This window comes from Bombus pyrosoma, linkage group LG6 (genome assembly GCF_014825855.1).
Source record: "Bombus pyrosoma isolate SC7728 linkage group LG6, ASM1482585v1, whole genome shotgun sequence".
NCBI classification, from domain to species: domain Eukaryota; kingdom Metazoa; phylum Arthropoda; class Insecta; order Hymenoptera; family Apidae; genus Bombus; species Bombus pyrosoma.
The window spans coordinates 15,712,695-15,733,530 of record NC_057775.1 but is presented as its reverse complement, the minus strand read 5'-3'; the positions used below and the strand labels follow the sequence as shown (position 1 = coordinate 15,733,530).

The following is a 20,836-nucleotide window of genomic DNA, read 5'->3' as shown; positions in this document are numbered from 1 at the left end:
AAAGCAGTGAATCGTTTTTATTTGCTGTATTCGTATTCATGCTGTCCGTGATACGTACAAAAGTTTTAAACGTCGAGTATCAATTTTATCAAATAATCCATCTACCCCTTTAGTTGCACAATCGCAAGCCCGTTCACAAATGGGCAAACACGCGTCAGCCATAAACGTATGAATAGTATGCAAAGCAAACATCGATTGCCACAAATGTATACCGCGCCTCGCACACTGCTCAATACCAGCATTCTGTCAATATTCGACGTCGACGATTGTAAACCAGCTAATTAAATAATTAATTGTTATCGTATTAGGCAGACCAATGTGATTGGACCATCATTACACGCAGATTCTGCGATCCTTGGTTCATATCAAAATACGATTTCGTTCTTATCTAATTTGTCTCGTTGATTACGTACAATCTCGTATTATAAATAGAATAACTTCGCAGCATCATACGCGCTAGAAGATGAGTAAGAATTTTTCAATATTGCAAATCTTGATCGTAAACAGTAGATAATATTAAATAGACTTGGAATTAGCAATGCTAGATTTACACATTCACATCTAATCTTTTAATATGACTCACCAACATGTGATGTTTTTAATTGCTAAAATACTGTTCAATTGGAATTTTCTGTTTAGCTATCCTAGATATTACAGTCTAGTTTTAAATGTTAGATCAAGATAACTTTCGGTGAATAACAAAATTTCAAAATTGTTTTCCTTTTAAAAAATGTACAATATTCCATAATAAGATCTAATCCCCACGATATTTTCGCTGTTCGTTATCGTCGTTTCACATTCACATACGGTTTACTTCACATTCAAAATTCATAGTATCTTACTAATACGAAAACCAAACAGTTTACATTATTTCAATAACAAATTTCATGTATAATTTATAAGCAATATATTGCAACTTCGTAATGCACATATACGTCCTACTGTAATCACGAAAATATACGATCCTAAATTGATAAAGAGATGGAACTAGTCCTTCTGGAACCATTTTCCTTTTTGTCCTCTAACATTTGTTTCTAACAAGAAACAGAAAAAAAGACATGACTTTTCCCAATTTCGTGCACCGTTCTATAAAACTGGCATCAATTTCCTTCGCTATAAATATGCGTTCTTCTTAATGGACTAATTAAAAAATCTATTAACGGTAAACACATTTCGTAGTTGAATTTATCCGCAAATGAAAGTGATCGAAGCCGACGAAGCCGTGAAATAAAAGTCAACGCGGATTACGGTGCAGAACATCGTCGTAGATAAAAAAAATCTCGACACCGTTTGGAAATTCCTACGGGAAATACGATACATTCGGATCGGACAAAAAAGTTCATGTAGCGGCGAGCCGGAGTCATAAATAACGGAGTTGCGATATAAATAACGAGCTAGTGCTAATTTAGATCCCTGGCCGGATAAAGCCAATATCAAAGGTAGTATTCGTTCTAGAGCCCGGTTGGACCGTTTCAGCGCCACAGCCATCGCGCTTTTGTCGTAGATCAAACAGCACTCTTTTTTTTTTTTTTTTTTTGTTTTTTGGTGAATCATCGAAATGTCTTTGCCCGTTTGTGTTACAGTGCCGTTGCTCTGGTAAAACGTTTATCGCGGCGAGATTGCTGCGAAAACACGACGCGCAAAAAATATTGCACGTATACCCTATAAAATTGCACTCCTGAAAACTGAAAGTACGATTTACACGAGATTAGCAGTCGCTTGCCAAGTTGCCAAGGTTTACGAACCGCGCATGATATTGGAAAAATTAGAAATGTTACGAAATTTATTAGACGAGATAATCACATAAATGATAGAAAATATTTTCTAAAAGGAATTCGCGAGAAATACTTTTTCAAGTTATTGATCAACATAAATCGACTTATCTAATTTATTTAAAAATAGAAAGTTTATTCGTTCGAAATAATTATTCCAGATCAACGTACTTAAACTAATCTTTCCAAGGTGTGCAAATTTTCACCGATGTAAAAGCAGTGCTGGTGCTTGTAACGAAGTAACGTTTCGAAGATAACATTTTCTACAATGACGTACTCTCATCTCATTTGAGGTGACGTTTTCCATTCTCAGACGAAAGCCATTGTGACGAACACACTCTCGCTGTTCATCAGGTGCGGAATCGCTCAATTCTCGATCATTGAACGAACTTGTAAGTTTACGAAAACGAGTGAACGTGCGTGTTGTTTAAGTAGCGATAAAAGCGTCGCGAATCCAATCCCGGAAAAAACCAGTCGAGGTAAACACCGTGTAGGTGTGGTAATTACACTTATAGTCCTTCACTGGGCTGACGCTAACTATACCGCGTAGATACCAGGTTTCCCCCATTTGAAAGAACAGTCCTCCTCCACTGTCACCTTCGCAGAGACTGGAACCTGCGAATAGAATGATTTATCATGGTTATTGTCAATTATATTTCCGCTGCTGGTAAACATAGCATAGCAGTTTAACCGAGTCTCAGTGTATTTCCTTTCCTAACATTTGTACGATACGATGGAAACAAGCGTTGAAATAAAAGTCAACTGTGCGTATGTATTGTTTAATCGATTTTTTGATTTTGAAGCTTAAAATCACTCGGTATATTTATTATGTTCGTTGAAATAGGTTCTTGGAAATTATAAATCACCTATTAAAAAAAAAAAAGAAAAAACAAAATAAAGGAACAATTATTACTTCTCTATATGGGAACGCAAAGTGTCTGCATTAATACGATTATAATCTCAGAAGGTATATAGTTCTAATTAAAAATATAGATAAGAATTGTGCAATAGTTGAAAAAATTAATAAAATTCACCGATTGATAATATAATTTATTCTAAATGTCTACTTACCGTTCAAATTACCGGCACAGAACTTGTCAGACGTAATGTATCCCCGGAAATCAGATGGTACAGCCAATAAACATTGGTCATACGGTATATACGGCAAGCTCACTTCCTGCAGGACCTTACTAGGCATATCTTCAATCGTTTTGCCCCAGCCAACAGCCTGAAATGAACAACGTCTAAAGCCTAGAACCATTCACGATTCCCAATTAAAAGCACATTACTTTCATAACAAAGCGGGCAAAATAAAGAAAGAAAATCGCAGGCAGATGGGAATCAAATTAATTGCTGAAATAGAACGATGTCACGGCATAACGGGCGTGTGAATTAATTACGGAAATATAATCCAGCGTGACTTAATTAGCCAGCTGAAACCAGTCACGGAAGAGGAAAGGTAGGTAAAAAGGCCGGAAATCTGGCGAGAAAATAGCGTTGCAGCTTGGCTGAAATTAATCAAGGTAATACGTTGCCGTAGCTGGATATTTCTTAATTAATAACCAACATCTTACCTTTCCGTTTTGGCCAACTTGCAGCTGTTTCCGTTCGTACATATTGTCCCAATCCATGCAGATCGGACGCACCTGAGCGGTTAACTCGAAAGAACTAGTCAATTTCAAAAGGGCTATATCTTGAGCGAAATTTCCTCTCGCCCCTATATATCGTTCCGGTGTCAAAATCTCGGCCAACATCGATTTTTGCTCGTAATTCTCGTCCGCGTTCCAATCGCGATAGTGCTTGCCCGTTGCCACCGCGTACTTCGATTTGTCAAGCACTGTATTGTACACCTCGTCGTAGAAACAGTGGGCAGCTATTGAAACAATGTTTGCCATCCTTTATCCGTGATATGTGCTACTGTGTATATTGTACGCGAGTAGTATTTGGACACTTTCAGATTATCGCAAATACGTAAAATATACATTCTGGTTCAAAGGTATCCGAACATTTATCATAGAAAACGTCCATATGGTATGCGTTATATGAAATATTTTGAGATACTATTAGCATTATTACAGGACGCGATTGTCACAATTATATCGATAGAATCTAAAAACTATCTGAAAATGTATATGAAAATTGCAAACGTGTGTGTTTAGTAGGAAATTAAGATACAGCGTGACATAGCCATCTTAAGCATACAATAAGTATTAAATATGATCTCGTTGAATGTCGATGTTTAATAATATATTGGATAATTGTCTGTTTAAATAGTTTCGTGTTCTGTGCGAAATGTATAGTTGCACTAAATATCTTGCAATTAAATTCCACACTAATTGCAAATATTTGACGCCAGTGTAAATGATGGAAAGCACTTTTTTGTGATACCTTTTATTTTATCTGTGAATATGAAATGCAACTGCCAAATATATTCGCGTGACTTCAAAGCAGAAATTTATTTTCTCGAACGAAATTACCTGATACAACTAGATTGTTGCTTATAAGTGTGCCCCCGCAAATTTGCTCGTACTCGTTTGCTGAGTTTTTGCGGTAGATGCCAACATGCCACGGAAATACTCCGAACTTTGCCTCGAATCCGTTCACGACCAACGTGTTACCCTGTGAAATGGGTATTCCACACTCTGACAAAGCAGAATAAATTAAATTAGATCGAATACATTAGACCTTCCTTGAATTAATAACAAGCAAGGCTAATTCATAAAATGTTTGATTCATATTTCTCATAAAAGATATATATATTTTTTTTTTTTTAGCAACATGCAATAACATTGGTCGTTTGTATGTCTTCCTTTTTCTAAAAATTTAATTTATTTAAAAAAAGAAATCTTTCCAAGCAGAAAATGTATTTGCAAAACACTTAACAGTATTTGGCTGGTCTGTTACTTTTTTTATAAAATTTATTCAGTCTCAATGACCAAAACTTATCAAGAATGCTATTAACCGCTGTTATTAATTTTACAAACGTACTATTTATGATTACAAGCGTGTAAATTACTCTTTGCTCTGTTCCAAGAATCAGAGCAACATGTTGGAAACAAGATACGTAAAATCATCATTACCTGGAAGACAACGGAAAAGACGACGGTCCCATAATCCGTCTTCTAGACAAGTGACTGTACGATACGCTGGGTCATTCGTCACGGACAATTTGTAAGACGATTTGCACGACAAAGTCGCCACCGTTCCAGGTTTAATTCGATCGGTGCAAGACACTTCGTTTCCTTGGTACGTGCATAAAATATTCACCGTGGTACTGTTCAATGGTGGACACATCCCTGTTGCAATGAAATTTTGATGAAAGAGAAATATCGGTGAAATATTAATTCCTAAACAAATAATAAAAAGATTCTTTCTATTTTTCTCGCTTCCTACTTTAAAGTCAATATTTTTTATAAAAAGATTTGTTCCGCTTATACGAAATATTGTTGAATATATCATTTATTAAGTACTATATTATAACGTTATTATTCCGATTATGTTTGAAATGTCATTATTTAAACTACAGTCACATGATACTTAATTATGTATATTTTACAGAGAAGAGCTGGAGATAGAAAAACTGCAACGAAGAGGGAATAATCAATAATTCAAATAACACGTTGGGTAACAGAGTAATTAATCAATTAATTTACGAAATACCAGTGAATTATATAAATTTAATCCTATTTAGTTAACTATAGAGATTTAATTTAAACAAAGCGACCGAATATTCTCAAATTCGAAATCAGTTCTACTAAAATCTATTACTATCATTCGAGCTGAAAATTCGAGAATTGTAAACGATAGAACCGAGAAATCTTTATGCCTCGCGCTCGTTTCTATCGTAATATATTTCATCAAATAAATATTTCTCTATAAAATTCAGTTTTATACGTGCATGAAGTATAAATCGTAAGATAGGTTTTAAAAAATGCCAGACATGCACCTTGAAATTTTAGCATTTCGTAAGACTAAACCTTTGATGTCGTACAATTATTTCTTTATCCTCCATCGTTTAAATTATACAAGTCGCATAGTTAATCGATTCTTTTTACGTTGGCGCCAGATCTCTAACTATTCCAACACAAACACGACAGTAATCATTGTTGCACACATCTAATATTTAACTATTTGTAAATATCATAACTCGTAATAATTACATGGAAACATGCGATCGTTACATCACTTATACGTTGACATAATATAGATTGAATAAAGCCTGACATAAAACAAGGAACTAAAGCCATCAAAGTCAAACCAGAATTTGTTGGAAAATAAATTCGTCGGTAATTCTAAATCGAGATCTCTGAATTTTCTTTTCGATTGACACTGTATTACTCTTACAGAATTCTCGACGTAAATTACTTTCGCTAATTCGGTAAAATCCGTAATCGAATGAACTTACTGAGACACGAGTGCAGGTTGTACCATTTGTCGTTGAAGCAAACAGGAACAGCACTTCCGTTCAAAATGTAATTGTGCCGACAGGTGTAATTCAGAATGCTGTTACTAGGAACTTTATCTCCGGGACGTTTCGGGCAAGGTTTACCACAGCCACCCAGTTCGTAACTTCCACCTTCGGGTTGTTCGGGAAGGACGCAGCCGTTTTCCGATTTTCTACAATGTCCAGCCACGATAATTAACAGTGTCGTAATTAAACGGACAGTAAATAAGAGAATAATTGAATTCGTTACAGCAGAGTTTTCTTTTGCCGTTTCTTGCTTAACACGTTGACTGTCATACGCGTTTTATATATTTTTCCCGGGGAATAAAATATACTATACCATGACATTTAATTCTTGCAACATATTATATTGTATTGGTGCATCTTCTCTGCGACGATGCTATCTAAGACATTTACATTGTAAAAAGTTTTAGTTCATGAAATTTATATTATAAATAAAAGAAAGGAAGATTATTTTAATCATTATAAAAGCTTTAGTAACGTGGGTCATCGACGAGCATTACGACAATCAACGTGCTGAGTTGCGCTATCTTTGCATTTTTGATAACATTTTCTACGCAAACAGTCGAAAAATGTCTCGTGTAACACGTACTTCTTCTAGGTTCTTAAATATTTTGTTGCCACTTGTATTTATCTTTCATCAAAGTAAATTAACTTACTTGACACATTCGCGCTCGTCGCTCAAATCGCGACAATCGAATTTATCGTCGCACCTTGCTGTCTTCGGTAAACATTCGCCGCTTCCACAACGGAACTCGTTTTTCCTGTTTTCGAAATGACAACAAACGTTGATTACGTGTTTGAAAACACATGGTGTGCAGTGTATTTCTGTGATTGTATCGTTGCACTTCGAGTAAAGTAGAGGAAGCAGAAACGGAATCAGGGAAAAATTCACGGAATTTGTCTACAATTTCGGGACGATTTTTTTTTTCCTAATCATAACGCGATAATGTAACAACATTAACTGTAATACGCTCAAATTTGAAAGGAGATAGATTAAGTGTAATTGTAGAAATAATGACAGGCTAATTTTCATAGGGTAATTTTTAAAGTAAGGGCCATTATTATGTGAGATCCTGTATTACAATAAATCTTTCTAAAAGCTACCTTGGACGTGTAAGCTGGAAAGAATTACAATATAAATATATTATATTCCATTATCTGCGCTCTTTTATCTAAAATTCCATAGTATTGTAACGTTCACTGAAAAACTAAATCTAGAATCATCATCTGACTGGAATTTTTAATACAAACGGTCAACAAATTTTTCTCCGCTTCAGATTCATTTTGCTCGATCTAACGATCCAAACTGTTTGCTCGTCGAATATCTCACAACTTCGAACAAAATCCGATACAAAATGAAGCATTCTACAATATAGAAATTACGAGAATTTAAAAAAAGAAAGGAGAACGATTGTTCGATACAAAATGGAATCGTATAGCGATGTCGGATTTCACGTATCAGTTAACAGGAAGCGAAACTAACGATTCGAAATCAAGCTACAAACGTACACTTGTTTCTATCGCTATTTACCCGAGTAGATCGTGTTCCCCGAATCGAGTTTCCATCAGTAATCTCACCATGGCGCGCGTTTGTCACTTTTAGTTAACTGAAATTCATTAGGACAATTTGAATGGGCGAAATATTTCATAGCCGGATGTAGCAAAACTGCCTCGATTGTCGAATACGCGTTTACTGAAAAGCAATCCACGCGATGCGATACCGTTCGTATCGTATCGTATCGTATAGTATCGTATCGTATCGTATCGTATCATGTCGTATCGTATTTAATCGTTACGAATTTTATTGTTCATCTGTTTGTTATTTGTACCGTATGTCACGCTTATTACGCGATTCCTTCGAATTATACAGATAACGAAAATACAATTTACTATATACATACATAGCTATATATAAAAATACGCTATAAAAATAACTTGGAAGTGCAATATTAAAAATACGAAAAATATGTTTTCGTTTCTGAAGTAAAACGTTTCCGTCTATGGATGAATTGACCGATACTTAATTTTTATTTCATGCAAATTATGAAATATTACGGCCGAGTATATACGAGTCCATTTATTATACTTGGATATTCAGACAGACTTATCAAGCTGTCAAGCTATACATCGACTATATTTTTCATTTTGCTTAATTATAAATTAAAATTTACCATATCCCCATTGTCTTGCTTTTTCCTTTCGTACTCAATAATTTTATTTCGTATCGATCGAAATTTAACGTGACTATTAGGAATTATAAAAGGAAATATTCCGATTATGGTATAAGAGTGAACAATTTACTTAGATATTCATTCGATTCTAATTTGCGATAATTCCTCATTCCAGAGATAGATCGAGATTATCTAGGAACAATGTTGCTATTATTTTAGACGAACGTAACGTTTAACATCAGACTGCTTGCCATCTCTAAATTATTCCAAGTATCTTCCACACAATCAATCCTATAATATTCAGTTGCTACGTGACCGAATCACTAGCTATTCTTGAACGTTCGAATTGTTCAGTTTCACAAGCATATTATCGACCACGCAGTCCAATACAGTCCTTATGATCAGGTCTGTGACTACGCGTTTCAACATATGCAAATACCGTATTATACGCAGGTTTGGTATACAGTTTTAAGCTCTCATGCTTTTACGCTTTTAAATACAACACTTTTAAGCAACGTTATCTGATAGAGACTCTATCTGAAGAACCGTCATGTGCATACATAACGCAGTTGTTAACGTTTATTTTCTATACAAAATTGGAAGTAACAGATGGAGAAATTATTTTCTATTTCATTTATCTTACCTTTCTTCGATATTTTAATCCGTTGTAAAAGGATCAATGGAACTTGAAAACCTTGAGGAATCTACCAATCATATTTTTCGCTCTTATTTAGTTGAAGAACAAAACTCACCTGCACCGAGATTTTTCATCAGAAAATCGTTCAATAGGTGTCTCGATTTCCTCATCATCACGCGGTGTACCATCTCTCGAAGGTGAATCTTTTGGTACGTTCTGGTTTTTCTGTGGTTTGTCCTTGTCATGGTCGAAATTCTGTCTTTCTTTATCAACTTTATTATATAAACCAGGTGGACCATCATCTGCAAATTCAGATGGAAATTCAGGTGGAAATTCAGGTCGTCCATCATCAGGTGGTCCATATCTATGCACAGTACCAGGAGAACCAGGCTGTTCTGGGTTGGGATCATCAACAGGACTGTATCCAGGAGGACCATGTCCAGGAGGCCCATGTCCAGGAGGCCCATGTCCAGGAGGCTCATGTCCAGGAGGCCCATGTCCAGGGGGTCCATGTCCAGGAGGACCACCACCACGGTTTAATCCAGGTGGAAATCCAGGAGGACCACCACCACGATTTAATCCAGGTGGAAGTCCAGGAGAACCACCATCACGATTTAATCCAGGTGGAAGTCCAGGAGGACCACCACCACGATTCAATCCAGGTGGAAATCCAGAATGACCACCACCACGATATAATCCAGGTGGAAATTCAGGTGGACCAAGTAGTCCAGGAGGCCCTCGACCACCTGGAGGACCTCGTTGTGCATTAAATTTGTTTCGTCCACGACCAGGAGGATCAGGGGAAGATCCCCATTGTGGGCTTCTTTTCAATCTGCCAGCGTCGTTCTGATCGGCCGCTAACAAGGTACAAATAATAATTGCATCGTGATGATAAATTTCTAAACGTATCGTGAGCACATTGTTATGCCGCGCCGGTTCGTGGCTATGTCATGCGAGTCGCTTCCGGAAGAGGCGTGAGTTATCAAAGAACTCATTAAAATGTTTACTTCAGTGAGCGTTTAAGAAAAGATAACTAAAGTTTGATGCAATGAATCTTTTTTTAAAGATGAGTGAATTAATTAATCTACCATTTGTTCAAAGACGAACACCAACATGTAATTATAATAAAACTACAAAATAATTATAAAAAAATTATAAAAAAATTATTTAAAAACATACTATTTAAAGTATTGAAATTCTCGGCTCTGTTTCGCAAAACGATAATTTTTATTCATAAAGTGTTGCTAAACGTCCACGCCTCTCGAAATGATTCAAGCACACATCTAAACTATTATTCGTCTCAAAAAGTATAATTTCCAGTCACCAAAACCATCTTCACTGCGCTCTTATCTTTCGTTCGCTAAATTCTCTACCCTACGTTAAAAAAAAGAAAATTAAACTTTTCCAAAAAGCGTCAACCAATAGCAACCATTTAAAAATCGCTCGGAGCGCAACTTTTGCACTGCCTATGCATCCCATGCACGCCATGCACATGTTCTTTGCCTCCATGAAACTTGATGACGATCGGTCATGGAAATCGAGCTTAACGTCAGCTACTCACGCGACGCTGATAGATCAGTCAACAAGAAGGCCACCAAAAGTACAATGCGCGCATTCATAACTGTGCTAACTCCGCAATACCATTGCGACCATCGACGGTAGTCGAGAAATGACTGACAATCGTGGCGACTTAAAAACCGATTTGTTGCTCGTCCACGAGTATCTGGGGCGTCCCACGATAACACGCACGAGTTCCAAGAGAACTGGAAACCTTGACAGACAACGATGAACTGGTCGCCTTCACTTCGCGTCATCACCAAACCGAAAGTCGATTCTAGGATCCTTGGAGAAATATACTACAGTATAGCAACTGCACGATGACCGTGAACATGTCAGAAGATTCCAATCTGGTAAAAGTGTGTGTATATACATATATGTTTTTGCATGTAATTGGCTGTGATTTATGAAGAAAAAAGTTCCGGAGAAAATAATTGATACGGGAAGATTTTTTGAGTGATTTCGTAAAATCGTGTAACTGTTCGTAAAGTGGCTTTCCTGGAATCGAGTGGCTGACTATAATTATCGATTTTGGGGATTTTTGGAATTTTTGAATATTCATGGTTTTCCTATTTGATATTGTATTATTTAGACTTTATTTGATTATCTGTAATTGATTGATCTCTTTACGTAATTTGTTTTCATCATCGCTAAAATGTCACGAACTCGCGTGATGTTGGTATGTTCGATAAAATTAATGAAAGGTATCCTTGATTGATTATTCATCGAAAACTCGTATAAACAATACTAAAAAATTACCAAATCGATTATCAACTTTACACGAGAAATGTCGTTTCGGCTTATAAATAAAACCGTAAGGAACGTTAAAGAAAAAAATCATCACATTTATAAAGGAAAAGACTAAGATTGTTTAATAGAGATCTGTCGTGCGAAGCTCGAAAAAATGTTTGGAAATGACACTTCCACAAAACAATTTATCAGCGAGCCCACAATCAAACATGCAAATTGTCCTTCTATAGATGGATACGAAACAATTCGTGGACGACTGTTTTGCATATATATATATATATATATACATACATATATATTCGTAATATAACAAACATACCACTTTAAATCGATTCGTCACGAATATTCTAGATTCTAGAAGATGAATTCACTGAGAACATTTTATTCCGTTTCTGGAGGAGACGATATGGCAATATAGCGTATAATATGAACTGCTACGCTTGTCTACGATGAAAACAGATGTTTATCGCGTGTACCAGCATTTCCAGAGAAGTTATTAATTCTGAATGAAGTTGTTCAAAGATGATGCGAAATTCGTTGCGCAAGACAGATTGCGATTGCGTAATTCTCTACGTGAATCTGTATCTTCATCGCATCACATATGTATGTATGTATTCTCTTGTACGTCGAGTGAATCTGTGTGTTCGTTCGTTAGATTGCTACGAGTTTCAGGCATCTTCAACACAGTCATCGCGATGATTGCGCTCGCTCGAAAATATCGTAGAATGGGTGAATCTCGTTTTAAAAACGAAATAACCAGATAGCGAGTTTGGAAAAAAAATTGATTAACGCAATAGCAAATACTAACGAACTCTCGAGGATAATTCAATTTGTCGTGGAAATTCTGAAAAAATGATAGACCGCCGCGCAGCATCATCCAGGGGCATTGAAACAATCGAAATACCAAATATTACATTTTTCTTCTTTTTTAATAAATTTAGTAGTTCTAAAGTAGAAGCGCCGATAGGTTGATAGCAGGATCTCGTGGAATATTTAGAGCACGAATTGAATGCAGCCGTCATGTAAATTGCAAAACAAAAGAGAACTTCATTTCGCCTCGAACAACGACTGAAAAATCGAGTACGACGTTTAAAACGCCCGAAATAATAGAGGGTTGCTTTTTTTTCATAGACATCACGATTCTTTTTTACACTCAGCTGTTGAATAGATTTAAAAAATGAACGTAGTGCTTCAGACACACGGGGCGAAGCATATATACAAAGTACCAGAAGGGCTAAGGGAATTGTGTACTGATATCTCGCGGGAAGTAAGCATTTTTACTAAATTCGTAAAATACTCTACGATTTTATATAAAATTTATTACGGTCGAGATAAAATTACAAAAACTTCTCTAATGTAAATCACTAATAATATCTTTTAGTCATTTTTATAAATACATATATAGAAATTCAATAAAGAAAAAGATATTCGTTCGAATTACGTCTAGCTCTTTCTATCTGCAAAACCCATACCTTTTTTTTTCCTTTTAATTGTTTCCTTTTTAATCTTCATTTCTAAACGTTGAAAGAAATTCCAATCTCATAATGCGGACAACGAACTTAACGTTATCAACGAACTATTTATCTGCATATATAAGTAGCACGTACACATTCCACTGAATGCTGAACGTTTCGTAATAGACTATCATAAAATACGATCATCAATGTAATAAATTCTTCGATTTCCCTATCGACGTAATCTCTAATCTCGTGTTAACAGTTAATTCCTAATTTAATAATTGAAACAGGTTCTTCGTTCCCAGCCAGCCAATTTAATCGCCTTTATCGCTGAATACGTGGATACGCTTCTGATCACACGCGAAAACACGAAAGGTACATATCTCTCTCCTCGATGTATCCTTCTTCTTCCGCGATCTTCTTCCTTTATTACCTTTTTTTCTTTATTTATTTTTTTATTTTCAGCACGAGTGACCATGTCATTAAAAGTCTATCGTTTCAGTTGCGGTTAAAGTCGTAAACAACATTTTACTTGAGAGCCAGGCCATTCTGTGCATACTTTACCGGACTGGTTTCACTTTGGAGCAGATCGCAGTCGCGGCTCCGCGGATCCAAGTGAATTTTATTGTCGCGTGCTGACCGCTTGTCGATGGCTACGCGATATTTCCAGTCCTTTCTTCCTTTTCTTTTTTCCTTCCCTTTCTGCAATTTTCCTTTTAGTATCTCGCTCCTTTTTATTTTTTTTCATTTCCCAGAAAGCATTCCGCGAGTATTTGGACGAGGTTGACACGCAACCAGTACAGGCATGCGAAGGTAAGAGAACTGCGAATGAATCGTAAAAAGAAACTGGTAGGTAAACGTTATTGTTTTAAGCGACCGGCTGTAACGCGGGCTCGTTTGAGGGTAAAGTTATAAAATGAAGCGGAATAAAGATACGTGCGGCTTTTCGGTAGCCATGATCGTTATCGTAGGAAATTTAATGATCCTTTAGATCGAAATTTTTTTACGATCCTCGGTTAATGCGAACGGTTATCTATATGGCAGGTAAAAGCTGAGAGGAATGGCTTGATATGTTAACTCAGAATTATTATATTATCATAAAGTGGATATAACGGGAGTTGTAAAACTAAAAACACCAGTATTATCTACGTCATTTTATATCACAAACTCTCGATGAAAGAATATAATACACGCGATTACAGCAATTGCAGCAAAGTAACATCGAGTGCTTTTAATTTCCCGTATGACTATCTTAAACGTAGATCCAACTTGCGACGAAAAATCTATGATATCGATACGAGATATTCTAGAAGCTACGGGAGCTGTACGAGAAGATGCAGAGCGTGCTGCCACAGTGATACAAGTCAGTGTTTCGATTAAAAATACTTTCGAAGTGAAACATATTAAAATATCGGATCGATAAATTAAAATCAGGCTGCATTTCGTGGCCATTACGAGAGAATGGTGTTGAACGAAGCTGAAGGGAAGATTCAATGGCAAAGAGCAGTGGTGAATACGCTGGATATCCTGAAAAAAGCTGGTGCCACGCAAGCGGAAATTTCTAAAGCCGCAAGACTCGTAAAAGTAATTTTCCTTTTTTTAACACGGCGCTACTAACAATCATTTGATAATTAATCACGCATAGTTTGCCTATCGTGGATACTACACTAGAAGAAATCAGAGGATCGATGCTCGTAAGATTGTAATCGCACGTCGCGATCGTGATGTCACGAATTCGGTGTAAATCACTGTTGATCACTGTTGATGTTCGCAGCGGGAATGGAAGAAGCGCCTCTGAAGAAGGATGAACGTATACTCGAACCCGTGGAAGCTGTTCAAGCGGTCGCTTGGATGGAAATGATGTACCAAGATTCTGGATTAACAGTGGAAAAGGCCAACGAGGCTGCTGCAATTATCCAGGTAACGATACGATGCATATGACTCTAGTGATTAACGAGAGACTGCGCATTTTTATACATTTATGGGAAATTTGAAAGTGGAAAAGAGCACAGAATGCATGCAATATGCAAAGTAGGTATAGTACTCGTTATAATATTCAATAGATAAGAAAATAAGTAGGTTCTGAGAAATAGTAGGGTCTACAGTTTTAGCCATATTCATGATAATGAGCATTCTTATCCGCAGCCACAGAAAAATTAATAAATTTACCTAGTTGATCTTAATTCGTTGCTGAATTCACGTAAAATTATCTTGTAAAATACGCAGTGTCTTAATGTATTTTTTATGGAAATACGAATGATCGATAGATTTACTGTTTCCTTTTTAAAACAGAGAGCTTACAAAGAATATCGTGCGAGAAGACGATGCTACGACGTGCAACAATTGGTGACAACGCAGACAATGGTCGCTGAAGCTGTCGTCGATACGGTACATCGCAAGATTTTTGAAAAGGTCACCTCACGCCCAGACATCCCCACTGAATATGGCACTCGCGAGGAAATGATGGCTACGAGCACGCAACTTCAGGTTACTTTCAAAGAACATATGAGGATGAGCCGTTTAATAAAAGAAAGTACAGCATTTAATATGTATGATACATATGCGATACTTATACGCGATACATAAATTTCATACGTAAATTTAGTATTTTTTAAATAACAAGCTAACTGAACTGTTCAAAAATTATACTTTCCCGTATGTACATGATAATACTGGTTTTTATTAGGTGACTTAAAACCTAGCGAATACGAGGAGGACGAGGAAGAATACGAAGAGCAAAGTAACTGGAAAATTTCACTCAAAAAATTAATATAAAAATAATATAAGAGAAAAATTGAAAATTTTAATTTAAAGAAGACGTGGAGGAAGTTGTGCCTACTGAACCTGCGCCCAAACCTAAATATCGTCCGGTAGAACCACGAGTTCTACCATCGAGAACAGAATACAGGGAAGAAGCATTGACAGAAGAAGAAGAAGAAGAAACGGAAGAACTGCAAGCGACAGAAACTGAAATTACGGAGCCGTTGACCGTAAGTCCGGATTTACAAACGGAACCTGAAACAGAGCGTTCAGAACTCATCGACGAAATCGAGGAAGATGAAGGTATTAATGATAATTTTATACGCTGTGCATGGTAATTAATAACGAAATCTTTACAGTGCGTGACACGAAAGAAGATGTAATAGAGGAAAAAGAAGAGGAAGAAGAAGAGGAAGCAGAGAAAGAAGAAGAGGAAGAAAAGAAGGAAACAGAGAAGGAAGAAGAGGAAGAAGAAAAGGAAGCAGAGAAGGAAGAAGAGGAGGATGAAGAGGGTGAAAAATTAGAAGAAAAAGAAACGGAAGAGAAGGAGGAAGAATAGAGAGTGAAGAAGGCGAAAGAAGTAGAAGAAACGGAGCGAAAAGTGGAGGAGATGGAAAAGGAAAAAGGAGAGAGACGCAAGAGTGTCCAAATGATGCCCAAGAGGCTGGCAGTACAGAGCCCGTTGTAGCGGAATGATATAAATGCGCTCGTTTATTAACTTTATTAAAGCAATATACTTCCAAAATAAGTTTATTAACTTTATTAGCGCAATATACCTCAAAAAAATAACCATCCGGAGGAGCGACGGTGCGCCAACCTTGAAATTGAACTACTGTCCGAAACTTCTTTGCCCCTTTTTGTGGGCGAAGATAAAAATTACAATGAAAATTCATATGCAGAAAACTTATAGCGGTTTTAATGTAAATTTGTTAAATACATAGAGCGGTGTCTTCGTACAAAGGCAAAATATATATGTGATATGATCTTTTTTTCTACCTTTTTTGTTAAACTCGAATAATAAATAATATCGTTTTAATAAATAATAACCAAAAAATAGCGATATAAATACATCTATAGCAGCTAGCTACTGTGTGTAAAAAAGACGAATAGCCAACGAACGTGCGAACTAGAAACGATATAAATACAAAAACTTGGTATGGAAAAGTGGAACTCGAAGTGAAGAATCTTCGTTGAATTTAAAACGTGTGTCTCCATGGTGTGCCTTTCGCTGAACAACAAGTACCAGTCTTTATTAAACGAGACTTGAGGTTTTTGAATTGATTGCAGTCCCCTTGCCTGAAGATCGGACCGCAGCCGTGTCTGCACGTTCTCCCCATCGACACACGATTGTCTCGGAAACGGCATTTATTGCTGCTCGAATATTTCTCCCCTTGTTTCGCGTTCACGATTTCATCCAGTTGACAACTGGTTTCCGAGGTGAACGATTTATCGCATTCGTCTTTAGTTCGTTCGCTCGAGAATTCAGGGCCGCCGAGATATGCCTTGTGCTTGCACTTTTTATTAGTCTTGTACTTTTCCACCAGAATACACAAAGAGTCCTTGTGATTGATCGTGCCCACAGAATCGTCCAGCTCCTCGTCGTTCTGCTCTTGCACCGTCGAAATCTTTTCTGAATTGTTCGCGCAACAGTTATGACTGCAGATAGATTCGTGCGGGGTTTGGCCCTTGGAACAGCAATTTCTCCGATTGTTGGAGTTTGAGGAGCAGAGACACGTGTCTGACGCGAGACGCTTTTCCTTTGATGAATAACTGTTTGGGAAAAATTTCAATAAAGATCGTCAACTAACTCTTTGATGACTTATGATATTGAATGATTAAAATTCGTGTCTGATCGATTAATCTATATAATTTGCAAATGTACAACTCGAGTGCACTTTATTCCGATATGAAGATTATTTATGAAGATATCGATTTTAATCCTCAATAGGATAATGTAGAAAATAACAGATAAATATTTCGTATGTTTTACGTTTACCTGCTATCACCAAGTGCACTTTACAAGCACTTTTATGAATGAAAAATAAAAATTTAACGTTACCTGCAACCTTTTGTCATATTTTGTCACTTATAACAAGAAACGAGTTATAAATAGTTCCATTCTGACACAGTTCTATAATAATAAAAACTAATCCCGTTTTATGCTGTAACCTTATTTTTATTAACCTGTTGTACTCGTCGTCGCAACGATGATGGCAGTGATCGTGAGAATGGCAGCAATAATGACGATTCTCACGATACCAATAATCCCGATGAGGTCGTAGAAGATCAAGAGTCGAATGTTTCGCACAACGGAATGTGCGCGAAATACTAGACGACGATGGGTGGTTATCCTTTTGCGAGTTTCGATGACACGATTTATGATCTCTCCCTCCGGCATTACACTCGTGCTCGTCTTTATTGCAATCTGAACAAGACGAAATTATTAGGATAATTCACGGTAATATAATTCACATCGATAAATTCAATGACAAATTCAATTCATCGACAACTGCAGGTTCAAAAACGCGAGGAACTTTGATTTACTTCGTTTCTCGGACGAGTCGCTGCTTTTAACATTGTCCACTTCGTTCTGATCGCAGTCGTACAGAAGATTAACGGAATCCAATTTAGTGGAAGTTTCTTTCGGGTTTCGTCTTGGAAAATAAGAATGTGAGCCACGACAACGACTAGAATTTCGAGGTTCCGTTATGAAACTTTTTATTGCCTTCGCGTTACAACTAAAAAAAGAAGCAAACGGGTATGTGTTATTTCTTTGTATTCTTTTAGTGCTTGTACGACAAAATTGATAACCCGATAATAAAATTCTTATTTCATTCTGGTTTCACCGACGTAAAATTGAAACAAAAAAGGAGAAGGTTAAAAATTTCAATTTTATAAAATTTTTTTTAAAAGGCATGTTGCGATTATCGATCGACCATATCAACAAATTTTCGGAGTACAATCGCTCAATGTATGATATACAATAAAATATAAACTAGATGTTGACATAATTCTCAGCTTTCAATATATCATTTACAAATTAGTATCCTAATAACATCCTGAAAACTGCTTGAAGCTAAAAATGATAAGGACGCGTAAAATAATATTACGATTGATTTAATAATACTACTTTCGTCTGTGATTGATCTAAATTGTGAATACTAAACTATACTACATATAAATTCGTGTTGCAATTGTGTAATTTAATTCAGAATATCTCACTACTATCATATAGAAAAATGAAATATTAAAATTAAATTAGAATTTGATATTCTTCTTATAGTTACAACGTATTTTTCTAAAATTCCTACGAAAACTGTAAACAGCTGGCCACAAAAATATTTGTGAAATTAAAACGTTCCTGATAATCGATTCTCGCGTACAAAGTGCGCCATACCTTTCTGTTTGTTCCGATTTAGAAAATTCACTTTTCTGCGTGATCCCATTGTGCTCTTTGCTTGGGACGATGTCGAGTGCATCTCCAGCATTGCATTGATCGTTACGTTTACGACAACAACTGCAGATTATTGGCTTCTGGAGTAAGTTTTCCTTGATCGAGCCACTTTCGCCGCACTCGTCGTTCCAGAATACCTTTGCTTCCACACGATTCGATCTTCCGTTTGAACAATTTCTCGATGGAAGCGACGAATTTTCTTGATCGTTTAGCTCCTCGTTTCCGCTGACGCTTTCAGTCTGATTTCAACATTGTCAAAGACAACAATTTGCAGAGAAATGTTATTAAGAACGCTTCAGAACTCTTTAATCTAAATTTAGTAATCTAAATCAAGCAGCTGCAAATCCCAAGGCCTGGGAATTCTTAAGATCGAACCATTGAATGATACATAAAGAAATTCATTTGGATTTATAACCTGGTTCAATATAAAACGACATAAACACGAATACCGAAAAAATTTGTAGGATATTAGCAGTGAAATTACCTTATCGAACTTTGTTTCTTCTATGTTGCTATACAAACCAAAATTTTTCGGAAATTTACGTCGAGCTCGGCGAAAAGCTACCGCGGCTGCGACCAGTTGATGCGAGGAAGACGGACAAACCTGGGACATGGCTGAAAAGGTCGTATGAACCGGTTCGAATATTTCCCGAATTTTAAAAATGTCCAATTTATCATTCGGAGTAATTGGTTAAGTTTGCTATGGGGAAAATGGTAATTGACGTTGAAGTGAGTCACGCTGTTTCACGAATAATTTGCAAAAAATCGAATTCGATTCTCCTATCGATGCGAACAATTCGAAACTAATACAAATGACAAGTATAGTACAATAACTAACGACAGTCTTCTATTTATAAATTTAATTTCTTTCATTGAAAAATTTTCGATTCTTAAAACTAAAACTACGGAATGAAAATTTTGTTGATTCATACGTTTGAGATTAAATCACTTAAAAATTAAGATTTTTAAATTAGATAGCCCGTTTTAAATGTATATTATTCCTACAAAATCTAAGAGTCTTCTGTTAATTACCCGGAACAGCGGCACGATTTTACGATACCTGATTCTATTACAGCCTTTAGCGTGTAGTTCGCTCTGTATAACGATAGAGAATTCCGGCGGCGTACGATTTCATTGGATTTGTATTAAACAGAATTTCGTGCAGTATGAAAACCTAAGCCAATATTCGATCACCGCACATTTCGTATCGAAACGTTTAACGACTTTAATTAGAACGGTAGCCGATTGGTAGCAAAAACAGATCTGTTTTAACATCCATTGACTAAATGGAACAGTAAATCTTGTTAATTTCATGTTTCGTCAAAATGAATAATTGTAAAACAAACATGTGGATCCGTTGAACGTATATCAAAGCTTCTACGTGATATCGGATAATCATTAAGTTAACGTTTCATCAACGAAATAAATTTAAATTTCATTAAAGTAAATAGAAACCACTAGAAAGGAAAATTATATTACTCTCTGATAACGTTTTCAGTCTTAAGAAAAATCGCATAGTTAATTATACAAGCCGCAATAAAATAATCGCTACTGAAGATGGGTGAAAAATAATAAGAACGAATCTCGTGATCGATAATCAACAGAAAATACATCGTTTCTCGTTATCAGAATTTTAATTAACGATGAAATAACTGAGGAATGTTGTTTGACATTGGTTGAAGTTAATTAAAAGTGCGCTGACAATTTTAAAAAATTAAGGACTTAATATCATTCAATAAAATAGTTCCAAAACTTTTGCAATTTGATTACATCGGTATATCAAAGTAAAACAGTTGTAAATTAAAGTAAT

At 36.2% G+C, this 20,836-nt stretch overlaps 3 protein-coding genes across 4 annotated transcripts; 1 reads left to right on the top strand and 2 right to left on the bottom strand.

The window, feature by feature from the left end:
- Positions 1 to 11: 11 nt before the first annotated feature.
- LOC122568700 (modular serine protease-like) lies at positions 12 to 11,647 on the bottom strand. Of its 2 annotated transcripts, XM_043728749.1 has the most exons (10): positions 10,610 to 11,646; positions 9,426 to 9,905; positions 9,164 to 9,350; positions 6,897 to 7,001; positions 6,178 to 6,389; positions 4,853 to 5,068; positions 4,250 to 4,414; positions 3,347 to 3,645; positions 2,844 to 3,000; positions 12 to 2,387 (listed from the first exon to the last, which is right to left on the bottom strand). In XM_043728749.1, the coding sequence occupies exons 1-10, from the start codon at positions 10,860 to 10,862 to the stop codon at positions 2,200 to 2,202; spliced, it is 2,262 nt and encodes a 753-aa protein (XP_043584684.1). In that variant the 5' UTR covers positions 10,863 to 11,646; the 3' UTR covers positions 12 to 2,199. The 2 variants fall into 2 exon arrangements, with proteins under 2 accessions (XP_043584684.1, XP_043584683.1); XM_043728748.1 differs by having other exon boundaries at positions 9,164 to 9,905; positions 10,610 to 11,647.
- LOC122568435 (neurofilament medium polypeptide-like) lies at positions 10,829 to 16,008 on the top strand (the record flags this gene model as incomplete). Its single annotated transcript, XM_043728135.1, is given in 12 exon segments — positions 10,829 to 10,966; positions 11,707 to 12,622; positions 13,103 to 13,187; positions 13,315 to 13,409; positions 13,412 to 13,625; positions 14,075 to 14,175; positions 14,247 to 14,419; positions 14,567 to 14,732; positions 15,105 to 15,345; positions 15,499 to 15,552; positions 15,627 to 15,875; positions 15,932 to 16,008. Coding segments are annotated over 11 exon segments (1,545 nt in total), but the record flags the coding sequence as incomplete, so codon positions are not given.
- A 73-nt stretch (positions 16,009 to 16,081) lies between these two features.
- LOC122568699 lies at positions 16,082 to 19,653 on the bottom strand. Its single transcript, XM_043728747.1, has 5 exons — positions 19,511 to 19,653; positions 18,970 to 19,265; positions 18,117 to 18,310; positions 17,757 to 17,997; positions 16,082 to 17,342 (listed from the first exon to the last, which is right to left on the bottom strand). The coding sequence occupies exons 1-5, from the start codon at positions 19,637 to 19,639 to the stop codon at positions 16,769 to 16,771; spliced, it is 1,434 nt and encodes a 477-aa protein (XP_043584682.1). The 5' UTR covers positions 19,640 to 19,653; the 3' UTR covers positions 16,082 to 16,768.
- Positions 19,654 to 20,836: the final 1,183 nt, after the last annotated feature.

Coding starts and splice junctions, on each gene's coding strand:
- LOC122568699 (XM_043728747.1), bottom strand. CDS start 19,639: ATGTCCCAGGTTTGTCCGTCTTCCTCGCATCAACTGGTCGCAGCCGCG. Junction 18,311..18,969: donor AAATCGGAACAAACAGAAAG/GTATGGCGCACT, acceptor TTCTTTTTTTAG/TTGTAACGCGAAGGCAATAA. Junction 17,343..17,756: donor TGCGACGACGAGTACAACAG/GTTAATAAAAAT, acceptor TTTCCCAAACAG/TTATTCATCAAAGGAAAAGC.
- LOC122568700 (XM_043728748.1), bottom strand. CDS start 10,862: ATGACGCGAAGTGAAGGCGACCAGTTCATCGTTGTCTGTCAAGGTTTC. Junction 7,002..9,163: donor GATGAAAAATCTCGGTGCAG/GTGAGTTTTGTT, acceptor TTTCGAAAACAG/GAAAAACGAGTTCCGTTGTG. Junction 3,001..3,346: donor AAGTTGGCCAAAACGGAAAG/GTAAGATGTTGG, acceptor TGTTCATTTCAG/GCTGTTGGCTGGGGCAAAAC.